This window comes from Mesoplodon bidens (genome assembly GCF_964165515.1).
Source record: "Mesoplodon bidens genome assembly, chromosome: 16".
NCBI classification, from domain to species: Eukaryota; Metazoa; Chordata; class Mammalia; order Artiodactyla; family Ziphiidae; genus Mesoplodon; species Mesoplodon bidens.
In genome coordinates this window covers 53,514,990-53,528,459 of record NC_138173.1, presented here as the reverse complement: position 1 = coordinate 53,528,459, position 13,470 = coordinate 53,514,990, and the positions used below count along the sequence as shown (strand labels likewise).

The 13,470-nt window shown below is 36.6% G+C and overlaps 1 protein-coding gene across 3 annotated transcripts in view; it reads left to right on the top strand.

Moving 5' to 3' along the window:
• Positions 1–13,470, top strand: part of CSMD3 (CUB and Sushi multiple domains 3) — a gene marked incomplete at both ends in the record, with an annotated part of 1,095,706 nt that overhangs the window by 675,154 nt on the left and 407,082 nt on the right. For all 3 annotated transcript variants that reach the window (XM_081258479.1, XM_081258478.1, XM_081258477.1), the window contains one exon: positions 11,723–11,910. In XM_081258479.1, the coding sequence (XP_081114605.1) occupies positions 11,723–11,910 (188 nt within the window). The remainder of the gene's footprint in view (positions 1–11,722; positions 11,911–13,470) is intronic.

The window sequence follows — 13,470 nt, the reverse complement described above, 5'->3', positions numbered from 1 at the left end:
TTAAAGTCCCCTACTATTATTGTGTTACTGTCAATTTCCCCTTTTATGGCTGCTAGCATTTGCCTTATGTACTGATGTGCTCCTATATTGGGTGCATAAATATTTACAATTGTTATATCTCCTTCCTGGATTGATCCCTTGATCATTATGTACTGTCCTTCTTTGTCTCTTGTAATAGTCTTTATTTTAAAGTCTGTTTTGTCTGATGTGAGAATTGCTACTCCAGTCTTCTTTTGATTTCCATTTGCATGGAATATCTTTTTCCAACCCCTCACTTTCAGTCTGTACGTGTCCCTAGGTCAGAAGTGGGTCTCTTTTAGACAGCATATATACAGGTATTGTTTTTGTATCCATTCATGGAGTCTATGTCTTTTGGTTGGAGCATTTAATCCATTTACATTTAAGGTAGTGATTGATATGTATGTTCCTATTTCCATTTTTTAAATTGTTTTGGGTTTGTTTTTGTAGTTCCTTCTCTTGTGTTTCCTTCCTGGAGAAGTTACTTTAGCATTTGGTTTAAAGCTGGTTTGGTGGTGCTGAATTCTCTTAACTTTTGCTTGTCTGTAAAGGTTTTAATTTCTCCATCAAATCTGAATGAGATTCTTGCTAGTTAGAGTAATCTTGGTTGCAGGTTTTCCTCCTTCATCACTTTAATTATGTCCTGCCACTCCCTTCTGGCTTGCAGAGTTTCTGCTGAACGATCAGCTGTTAACCTCTTGGGGATTCCCTTGTATGTTATTTGTTGCTTTTCCCTTGCTGCTTTTAATATTGTTTCTTTGTATTTAATTTTTGATAGTTTGATTAATATGTGTCTTGGCGTGTTTCTCCTTGGATTTATCTGATATGGGACTTTCTGCACTTCCTGCCTTGATTGACTATTTCCTTTCCCATATTAGGGAAGTTTTCAACTATAATCTCTTCAAATATTTTCTCAGTCCCTTTCTTTTTCTCTTCTTCTGGGACCCCTATAATTACAATCTTCGTGCATTTAATGCTGTCCCAGAGGTCTCTGATACTATCCTCAATTATTTTCAATCTTTTCTTAATTTCCACTATTTTATCTTCCAGATCACTTATCCATTCTTCTGCCTCAGTTGTTCTACTATTGATTCCTTCTAGAGAATTTTTAATTTCATTTATTGTGTTGTTCATCATTAGTTTGCTCTTTAGCTCTTTTAGGTCCTTGTTAAAGTTTTCTTGTATTTTGTCCATTCTATTTCCAAGATTGTGGATCATCTTTACTATCATTACTCTGAATTCTTTTTCAGGTAGGCTGCCTATTTCCTCTTCATTTGTTTGGTCTGGTGGGTTTTTATCTTGCTCCTTCATGTGCTGCATATTCCTCTGTCTTCCCATTTTTCTTAACTTACTGTGTTTGGGGTCTCCTTTTTGCAGGCCGCGGGTTTGTAGTTCCTGTTGTTTTTGGTGTCTGCCCACTGTGGGTATGTTTGGTTCAGTGGGTTGTGTAGGCTTCCTGGTGGAGGGAATTGGTGCCTGTGTTCTGTTGGATGAGGCTGGAGTTTGTCTTTCTAGTGGGCAGGACCACATCCAGTGGTGTGTTTTGGGGTGTCTATGAACTTAGTATGATTTTAGTCAGCCTCTCTGCTAATGGGTGGGTTTGTGTTCCTGTCTTGCTAGTCGTTTGGCATGGGGTGTCCAGTGCTGGTGCTTGCTGGCCACTGGGTGTAGCTGGGTCTTAGCATTGAGACAGAGATCTCTTGGGAGAGCTCTCGCCAATTTATTTTACGTGGGACCAAAGGGTCTCTGGTTGTCCAATGTCCTGAACTCGGCTCTCCCACCTCAGAGCTTCAGGCCTGACACCCAGCTAGAACACCAGGACCCTGTCAGCCACATGACTCAGTCCGTCGTCCTGTCATGATATCACCTGAGGTCCAGGTGTCCTGTCAATGTCTCCTCTCCTTGGGTCCCAGAGACGCCTTAGGGGCCGCCTCCTGTCAGGGGCTTCCAGGTCATGTTCAGTCGCCTGAGGGCTAGGCGTCACATCTGAGTCTTACAGGACGCTGAGCACTAGCCTTCTCTGCTCTGGAGTGTAGCGTTGAGGGCTTCAGCTGGCGTCTGAGGCCCAGGTTACTGTTTCCACCCAGGTTTACATGTGGGCCTCAGGTTTACAACTTCAAGATTCTCCAAACTCTTTTCTTTTACTCTGTTCTCAGTCTAGTTCCACTTGCTCATATGGGGCCGCGTTCAGAGGCCTCCCCCGCTGCACTTAAGACCAGAGTTTCTCATGGGCACAAAAGCATTTCTTTTCAGTCCTTGAAGATTGACTCTATTAGGTCACTCTTCTGATGCTCAGCAAGGCTACTCACTGCTCCAGTAGGCAGCTCATTACAGCCATTTGTATAAGATGAAATGCTAGAGAGAAAAACTTTTAATTTCTATGCATATGGTTTACCTAGTACTTTTTTCTCTGCCACTTTCTTATTCTCTTATCTGTTTCCTGAGACACAGATCTTTTAAATTAGGCTGGAAGGAAGAGAATCAAATTGAAAAGTGATTTTCACTGTTCAGGTTTGTGCACAGGAACAGAAAACAGTTCTGTACATTGAACCATAACAGGCCTGGGGTGAGAAATGATTCTCAGGGTCCAAAGGTTTTGGCTTGTCTCATGAGCATCACTGAATAGGACTTGTCAACTGTGCCTCTTTCTTAATCCCTAAATTACCTGCTCAAGTATATTACAAATCTCCTAGCTCCTTCACTTCCTTGATACCAATATTTTTTTTCAGCTGTTCCTTGTTAATTAGCCCAAACACTGGAAGAATCAAGAGTTAGAATGCTTTGTGTATTTATTGATGGTATTTTCACAATTTTAGAGTAGACAAGGCACAGCTGTTTCAGTATATTTCTTTTGAATCATACTTTCTGTAACTAAGATAAATAAAGTCCCAAATTCTTTTAAATGTTCTAAACAGAAATGTTTGTTTGGGGGTTCGAATCCTCTATCTGCCCTTCACACACACACAAGCCCATAAGATTCTTGAGTTTGAGCTATTTGAAGGGAAAATTATTTAAAAATCTTCAATTTCCTTTCTATCCAAAGACCCTTAAGGGTGTGAGATATTGCTTTAGGGCTGCCCATACTCCATGTGCTCTGTCAGAAACTGTTTTGTTTAAAGTAATTCACATTTAAAAACAGCTGTTATGTGGTTAGAAGTAGCTCTGTAGCAAAACAATGAGCAACAATGTTCATCAAGTTAAAAATTATAAATAAGAATTTTATCCATTAGGTAGTGTCATAAAATAGTCACTTTGAAATCAGAAATACATACATCTAACACTTCCTTATTTAGTGACCTTATAAGATCTTGGTGCTTCATTTCCCCCCTTAAGATTATTTTGAGAAAAAGTTATCTTCTTTAAAGTGTCCAACTAGAATTATGTTCTTAAAAAAACTAGTTCCCTTCTGATTTCCAGCTGAGCTCTTATAAGGACACTGGATGCGAACTCTTTAATAGTTCCTCTCATCCTGAGAATATTTTTTTTTTATAGAAGTTGTTTCCAAATAATGGATTGTATTTATTACAGAGTAACATAATTTGCTTTCTACTATTCATGAATAACCTAAATTAATTTGGTTGAAAATGAAATTTTAAAAGTCAGATAATATAATTAAGGTGGCTGCATAGCTATTTTGCAGGTATTTTTTATATTCTCAAATGTCATGATTGCTTAGAATTAATCAACAGAAAAAAACCCACTAAAAACATTACAAATATATTAGCCATTAGTTGGCTTCTTGAGATTATCTCAAGTAGCTTAAGTCAATAAAATCATAAGGGCTCTCCTGGTGGTGCAGTGGTTGAGAGTCTGCCTGAAGATGCAGGGGGCACGGGTTTGTGCCCCGGTCTGGGAAGATCCCACATACTGTGGAGCGGCTGGGCTCGTGAGCCACGGCCACTGAGCCTGCATGTCCGGAGCCTGTGCTCCATAACAGGAGAGGCCATAACAGTGAGAGGCCCACGTACCGCAAAAAAAAGTAATAATAAATCTTAAGAATTACAATTTCCTATCAAAGCAAAACAAAATAACGTCACTACCAATGGACATATGTGTTTTCATTGTTTATATCTTCTTAACATAGCCAAATCGTTGTCTTATTCTCAGATTTGCAGAGGAATTTTTGCTTTGTATCTTCCCTCACTTCTTAAAGTTTCTCATTATTTGGCAGCTCCTAACTGAATTCATTTTACTAGTAATAATCCTAAACCTGTCTTTCTAGTCACTTTCCTGTCCTTAGCTCCTTGACCACAAGCTATCAGTATCAGTCTTCCTGAGTGCAACTTTTAAAATGAGAACTATTTCAGTTTGGTCAGAATGGTTTTGGATTACACAAAGAACATTTTAAAAGACACCAAATATTGAGTAAGATTAGGTTCAATTTCATTTTTAATATCATCTAGTGGCTCCATAGTATTCATTTATGATCAACAATAATGTCATAAACAAATGAACACTAGATTGAGGCAATTCATGAGAAATTTATACAACTATCTTAAAATACAAAATGAAAGAAATTCAAGTTATTGTGTAACTCTATTCCATTTCCCCTGTTATTATAATGTATTTTTATTGTTCCTTGAGGCAAATCTGTGATGATTTTCTTTTTAAAGATTCACTCCTACTGAACAATGTTCTCTGCATCACCATTTAATGTTGCTATTTTATTAAGAATTAAGTCTCTTTATGTTTCAGTTCAAAGTAATCCCTGACTATTCTGTGCACTTTAATTTGGTTGTTATCAACTGACTAGCTATCAAAGTGAAACTGCAATTTCAATACTACAATAGGGGGGAGATTGGTTCAAGATGGCAGAGGAGAAGGACGTGCTCTCACTCCCTCTTACAAGAACGCCAGAATCACAACTAACTGCTGAACAATCATCGACAGGAAGACACTGGAACTCACCAAAAAAGGTACCCCACATCCAAACAAAGGAGAAGCCACAATGAGACAGTAGGAGGGGTGTAATCACAATAAAATCAAATCCCATACTGCTGGGTGGGTGACTCAGAGACTGGAGAACACTTATACCACAGAAGAACATCCACTGGAATGAAAGTTCTGAGCCCCACATCAGGCTTCCCAATCTGGAGATCAGGCAATGGGAGGAGGAATTCCTAGAGTATCAGACTTTGAAGGCTAGTGGGAATTGATTGCAGGACGTTGACAGGACTGGGGGAAACTCCACTTTTGGAGGGCACACACAAAGTAGTGTGCTCATCAGGACCCAGGGGAAGGAGCAGTGACCCCATAGGAGACTGAACCAGACCTACCTGCTAGTGTTGGAGGGTCTCCTGCAGAAGTGGGGGGTGGCTATGTGTCACCATGAGGACAAGGACACTGGCAGGAGAAGTTCTAGGAAGTACACTTTGGCGTGAGCCCTCCTAGAGTCCACCATTAGCCCCAACAAAGAGCCCGGTTAGGCGCCAGTGTTGGGTCACCTCAGGCCAAACAACCAACAGGGAGGGAACCCAGCACCACCCATCAGCAGACAAGTGGATTAAAGTTTTACTGAGCTCTGCCCACCAAAGCAACAGCCAGCTCTACCCACCCCAACTCCCTCCCATCGGGAAACTTGCACAAGCCTCTTAGATAGCCTCATCCACCAGAGGGCAGACAGCAGAAGCAAGAAGAACTAGAATCCTGCAGCCTGTGGAACAAAACCCACATTCCCAGAAAGACAGACAAGATGAAAAGGCAGACGGCTACGTACCAGATGAAGGAACAAGATAAAACCCCAGAAAAACAACTAAATGATGTGGAGATAGACAACCTTCCAGAAAAAGAATTCAGAATATTGATACTGAAGATGATACAGGACCTTGGAAAAGGAATGGAGGCAAAGATCAAGAAGATGCAAGAAATGTTTAACAAAGATCTAGAAGAATTAAAGAACAAACAAACAGAGAAGAACAACACAATAACTGAAATGAAAAATACACGAGAAGGAATCAATAGCATACTAACTGAGGCAGAAGAACAGATAAGTGACCTGGAAGACAGAAAGATGGAATTCACTGCTGCAGAACAGAATAAAGAAAAAAGAATGAAAAGAAATGAAGACAGCCTAAGAGACCTCTGGGACAACATTAAACACAACAACATTCATATTATAGGGGTCCCAGAAGGAGAAAAGAGAGAGAAAGGACCCGAGAAAATATTTGAAGAGATTATAGTTGAAAACTTCCCTAACATGGGAAGGGAAATAGCGACCCAAGTCCAGGAAGTGCAAAGAGTCCCATACAGGATAAACCCAAGGAGAAACATGCTGAGACACATAGTAATCAAATTGACAAAAATTAAAGACAAAAATTATTGAAAACAGCAAAGGAAAAATGACAAATAACATACAAGGGAACTCCCATAGGTTAACACCTGATTTCTCAGCAGAAACTCTACAAGCCAGATGGGAGTGGCATGATGTACTTAAAGTGATGAAAGGGAAGAACCTACAACCAAGATTACTCTACCCAGCAAGGATCACATTCAGATTCGACAGAGAAATCAAAAGCTTTACAGACAAGCAAAACCTAAGAGAATTCAGCACCACCAAACCAGCTCTACACAAATGCTAAAGGAACTTCTCTAAGTGGGAAACACAAGAGAAGAAAAGGACCTAAAAAAACAAACCTAAAACAATTAAGAAAATGGTAATAGGAACATACACATGGATAATTACCTTAAACGTGAATGGATTAAAGGCTCCAACCAAAAGACACAGGCTTGCTGAATGGACACAAAAACAAGACCCATTAATATGCTGTCTAGAAGAGACCCACTTCAGACCGAGGGACAGATTCAGACTGAAAGTGAGGGGACTCATCAAGACTCATCAAGAAAAAGAAGGAGAGGACTCAAATCAATAATAATAGAAATGAAAAAGAAATCACAACTGACACTGCAGAAATACAAAAGATTATAAGAGATTATTACAAGCAACTCTGTTCCAATAAAATGGACAACCTGGAAGAAATGGACAAATTCTTAGAAAGGTATAACCTTCCAAGACTGAACCAGGAAGAAATAGAAAATATGAACAGACCAATCACAAGTGATGAAATTGAAACTGTTATTAAAAAATCTTCCAACAGGGCTTTCCTGGTGGCGCAGTGGTTGAGAGTCCACCTGCCGATGCAGGGGACATGGGTTCATGCCCCGGTCCAGGAAGATCCCACATGCCATGGAGCGGCCAGGCCCATGATCCATGGCCACTGGGCCTGCGCGTCTGGAGCCTGTGCTCTGCAGTGGGAGAGGCCACAGCAGTGAGAGGCCCGCATACCGCCAAAAAAAAATCTTCCAACAAACAGAAGTCCAAGACCAGATGGCTTCACAGGTGAATTCTATCAAACATTTAGAGAAGAGCTAACACCCATCCTTCTAAAACTCTTCCAAAAAATTGCAGAGGAAGGAATACTCCCAAACTCATTCTATGGGGCTGCCATCACCCTGATAACAAAACAAAACATAGATACTACAAAGAAAGAAAATTACAGACCAATATGACTGATGACTATAGATGCAATAATCCTCAACAAAATACTAGCAAACAGAATCCAACAACACATTAAAAGGATCATACACTATGATCAATTGGGATTTATCACAGGGATGCAAGGATTCTTCAATGTATGCAAATCAATCAATGTGATACACCATATTAACAAATTGAAGAAGAAACACCGTATGATCATCTCAATAGATGCAGGAAAATCTTTTGACAAAATTCAACACAGATTTATGATAAAAACTCTCCAGAAAGTGGGCATAGAGGGAAGCTACCTCAACATAATAAAGGCCATATACAACAAATCCACAGCAAACATCATTCTCAATGGTGAAAAACTGAAAGCATTTCCTCGAAGATCAGGAAGAAGACAAGGTTGTCCACTCTCACCACTATTATTCAACATTGTTTTGGAGGTCCAAGCCATGGCAATCAGAGAAGAAAAAGAAATAAAAGGAATACAATTTGGAAAAGCAGAAGTAAAACTCTCACTGTTTGCAGATGACATGATGATACTATACATAGAGAATCCTAAAGATGCCACCAGAAAATTACTAGAGCTAATCAATGAATTTGCTAAAATTACAGGATACAAAATTAATGCACAGAAATCTCTTGCATTCCTATACACTATGGATGAAAAATCTGAAAGAGAAATTAAGGAATCACTCCCATTTACCGTTGCAACATAAAGAATAACATACCTAGGAATAAACTTACCTAAGGAGACAAAAGACCTATATGCATAAAACTATAAGACACTGATGAAAGAAATTAAAGATTGTACAAACAGATGTAGAGATATACCATGTTCTTGGGTTGGAAGAATCAATTTTGTGAAAATGACTATACTACCCAAAGCAATCTACAGATTCAATGCAATCTCTATCAAATTACCAATGACATTTTTTTAAAAAACTAGAACAAACAACCTTAAAATTTGTATGGAGACACAAAAGACCCCAAATAGCCAAAGCAGTCTTGAGGGAAGAAAATGGAGCTGGAGGAATGAGACTCCCTGACTTCAGGTAATACTACAAAGCTACAGTAATCAAGACAATATGGTACTGGCACAAAACAGAAATATAGATCAATGGAGCAGCAGAGAAAGCCCAGAGAGAAACCCACGCACCTATGGTCAACTAATCTATGACAAAGGAGGCAAGGATATACAATGCAGAAAAGACAGCCTCTTCAATAAGTGGTGCTGGGAAAATTGGACAGTTACATGTAAAAGAATGAAATTAGAACACTCCCTTACACCACACACAAAGTAAGCTCAAAATGAATTAGAGACCTAAATGTAAGACCAGACACTATAAAACTCTTAGAGGAAAACATAGGAAAAATACTCTTTGACATAAATCACAGCAAGATCTTTTTTGATCTACCTGGTAGAGTAATGGAAATAAAAACAAAAATAAACAAATGGGACCTAAGGAAACTTAAAAGCTTTTGCAAAGCAAAGAAAACTACAAACAAGATGAAAAGACAACCTTCAGAATGGGAGAAAATATTTGCAGATGAATCAATGGACAAAGGATTAATCTCCAAAATATATAAACAGCTCATGCAGCTCAATATTAAAAAAAACAAACAACCCAATCAGAAAATTAGCAGAAGACATAAATAGACATTTCTACAAAGCGGACATACAGATGGCCAAGAAGCACCTGAAAAGCTGCTCAACATCACTAGTTATTAGAGAAATGCACATCAAAACTACAATGAGGTATCACCTCACACCAGTTAGAATGGGCATCATTAGAAAATCTACAAGCAACAAATGCTGGAGAGGGTGTTAAGAAAAGGGAACCCTCTTGGATTGTTGGTGGGAATGTAAATTGATACAGGCACTATGGAGAACAGTATGGAGGTTCCTTAATAAACTAAAGATAGAATTACCATATGACCCAGCCATGCCACTCCTGGGCATATACCCAGAGAAAACTGTAATTCAAAAAGAGACATGCACCCCAATGTTCATTTCTTTGCTATTTACAATAGCCAGATCATGGAATCAACCTAAATGCCCATTGACAGACGCATGGACAAAGAAGATGTGGTACATATATACAATGGAATATTACTCAGCCATAAAAAGGAACGAACTTGGGTCATTTGTAGAGACGTGTATGAATCTAGAGACTGTCATACAGAGTGAAGTTGGAAAGAGAAAAACAAATACCGCATATTAACGCATATATGTGGAACCTATAAAAATGGTACAGATGAACTGGTTTGCAGGGCAGAAATAGAGACACAGATTAGAGAATGAACGTATGGACACCACAGGGGGAAGCGGCAGGGGCTGGGGGGAGTGGTGTGATTAATTGGGCCATTGGGTTTGACATGTATACACTGATATGTATAAAATGGATGACTAATAGGAACCTGCTGTATTAAAAAAAAAAAACTGAAAAAAATATATATATACTACAGTCGAGTGACTACCAAACATTCAAATAATGGATTCACAATGCGTAATTGCCTGATCATTTTTTTAAAGGACATAACGTATTCCTATACATTTACTACTCTAAATCATATTATTGGAAAAGTTATTTTTAGACAAATACAGTATATTCCAGGTTGCAAAATAAAAAGTAAGATAAACTTATGAAATCCATTCATTTTACTAAGTCTTGCTTAATAGGATGTAACAGTGGTACAAATCTAAAAATATTTCATTTGTCTTTCTTAAATAGCATTAAATTATACACTTTATTTTGACTACTTATGTGCCATGTTTATAATCATATCAGAGATTTTATAATGAAATGAAGTTTCTAATTTTTAAATGTTTCTTTCAATTTGTTTTAACCAGGTTTTGAGTTCTATTTGTTTTAGTTTTGTTTTTTTAAGGAAAAATGTAGTTTAATCTTGTAATACTGGAACAGACTGGTAGGTATGATAAAGTGATTATCTGAAAATTGGTGGACATTTCAACTGATAATTATTTTTTAAAGTGTACTGAATATAACTAGTTGCCAAAAAATGTGTTGGAAGATATATTTTAAATGGGTGAAAATGCATGGTTAGTACTGAAATATCCAAGTATATTGAGTACTTTTTTGATAAAGTTGATAACAGCCCTAGAGAAAAGAAAGTATTGTTTTCTTTAAAATGCATTCATTCTTTCATTTATTCAATAAGTACTTACTGAGTGTCTGCTATATGCAAAACATCAACAAAAACAGAAACTGTCTGAACTCATGGAGCTTATAGACTCTTAAAGGAGACAGCCGTCAAACAAGCAAACAACTGTGATTAGTGTCACAAAAGTCACAATAAATTGTGGCCATGTAGTAAAACTAACCTACATTGTGAGGTCAGGGAAGGGCTTCCTCTGGACCAATTTAAGCTGAAAGCCAAAATATGTATAGGAAAACCTTGGTGAAGGCAGGAAAAGAATGTCCTGGGCTGCAGTTTCATTATGGGAAGTGAGTAAGATGATCAACTGTTCATGATTCCATGTAGTTTTTTTTTTTTTCCACAATTAAGATTTCTGATCCAGATTCAGACTGTGGAATACTCTTGAAGTGCAAGGAAGGAATACAAAATTTTATTTTATTATGAATATGTTATACATGTTAAAAGTAGCTCTGTGTTGAATACAGTTTATAAAATAATTGTATCTTTTAAAAAAATTGAAAACAATAGCAGCAATAACAGCCAAAAATCTAAATAAAAATTGTATAAAAAATTTAATGACCAAAAGAGATTTATCAAAAATCAAAATAAAACAACTATATGAAGCAGAGGTCAGATTTGAAGTATACTGTTAAGATGAAATTCTGATGATCTGATTGAAGATAAATTTAGTAATCACATAGTTTTCCATAGAAATGAGGAAAGCAAAAGAAAGATGACTCCAAAAACATGCTTGGTTAATGAAAAGGCCATTTATTTACTGAAGATAATCTGTAACATTTGAAAGAAATCTTACTTGTGAACAACAAGTATGTACTCATACTTTTTAAATGAAAATTGTCCATAGGAATAAGAGCTTATAACTTTGGTATTCTTAAATAGTGGGTCCTTAAATGATATATAAGATATTAGAAAAGCTTAAGAAAATTGTATATAAAGCTGGTAAAAATTATAAGTAATAAGTTAAATAACAATCTAAAGTGTTATTTTCCTATGCAGTGTTATTCTAATAAATATATTTTCACATATGTCTCTTAACCTTAGATTTCAGACTGAACTGAATTATGATGTTCTGGAAGTTCATGATGGGCCAAATCTTCTGTCACCCTTGCTTGGATCTTACAATGGCACACAGGTGCCCCAGTTTCTATTTAGTAGCAGTAATTTTATATACCTTCTATTTACAACAGACAATAGCCGTTCTAATAATGGTTTCAAGATTCATTATGAAAGTAAGTAATGCCCACATGTTTTTTGATCTCCTTATTCTGTTTTCAGTACTTTTGGTATTACCACTGTATCATTAAGAGAACTAGGAGATTTATTAAAGAAAGGAAAATCAAAGCTTTCCTTGACCTATGAGAATACTAATAAGTTACAAGTTGTGTGTTTTAGTAAATTCTGTATTAGATTTTTTCCAACAATATCTATGTAATATCATTATGAAGGGAAATACTAAGGAAACGTCAGAAATAGCAAATAAAAAATCTTTAAAAATGAGTTTGCATAATAGTTATTTGTGCTGAAAAGCCAACAATAGGCAGTAAAAGGCAGTCTAAGATGTATATGAACATTGACAAATTCTTTTAGCATTTACTTCATAAATTCAATCATACTTTTATATTTTATTCATACTCATTGCATACATTTCCATTAAAAGTATTCAATTTTATTATTTTGTATGAAATATTGAAAATTATATTAACAGTGAAAAGTAAAATATATACTCATATATATGCAGCTATGGCTAACATAACTAGCCAAAGGCTATATATTAAAACAGGTTCTAATTCACAGTGTTGGATTCAGTTTAGAATACTTAGAATACTTTACTTTTGTTTAGAAAGTCTAAAATATGTCTGATATTTTTTTTTTAAATTGATGCTGGTATATGCATAGAAACGAGTCTCTGTTTTGTTTATAAACATCTGACATATTTAAACAAATATGGTTGTATTGTATATGATGCATGGTTGCATACATATATATAAACTCACATATGTACACATTTTCATCTAAAAATACATTGCCATATATCTTTTCATGAAAAACAGTTTTGGTGAATGTACCTAACAGTACATTTAAGATTACTGCAAGATATCCTTATATCAGTTTCAGATAGATATTATATCACTTCTTTTTATATTCAAGTCTCCTATGCCCCCTTCCCCCTCAGGAGAAAATTTCAGCATTTAAAATTTGTAACTTTATATTCCATGTAGGGTGTCTCTCTTCAGTAAATCTGGTTAGGTGCATGGGTTTTTTAAATCGTCAATATATATTTATAGCTATTTTCTTTTTAACCTTATCCACAATATTATTTAATTATATTAACTTCCCTTTATTTAGAGCTTTGTGGCATGGAAGTATATTTCCTAAACATTATTGTAAAATGCCACGAGAGGATTAACACATACTTGGGAATTCAAATGAATTTAAAGGACTTCAATTGAGATCTTTAACATTTATTAGTTAAAGCTGAGTCAGAGTAGTCATTTTTTTTAAATCTATTTCAAAATTAATCTTCACTAGCAATTAATTTGTATCAATATGCTAGAATGGGCAGACACCTTTTTCGTTTTGTCCATTGTTCTATCCTATGCCCGACATATCACATTCAGTCCCACTTCAACCAAGGTATGTAGTCCTAATCATGTTCTCAGACACAGGATTATTTTAAGGATTAAGTTAAACCATCATGCAAAGTGTTATTAAAAGTGTGGGGATTTTTGGGCTTCCCTGGTGGCGCAGTGGTTGAGAGTCTGCCTGCCGATGCAGGGGGCGCGGGTTCG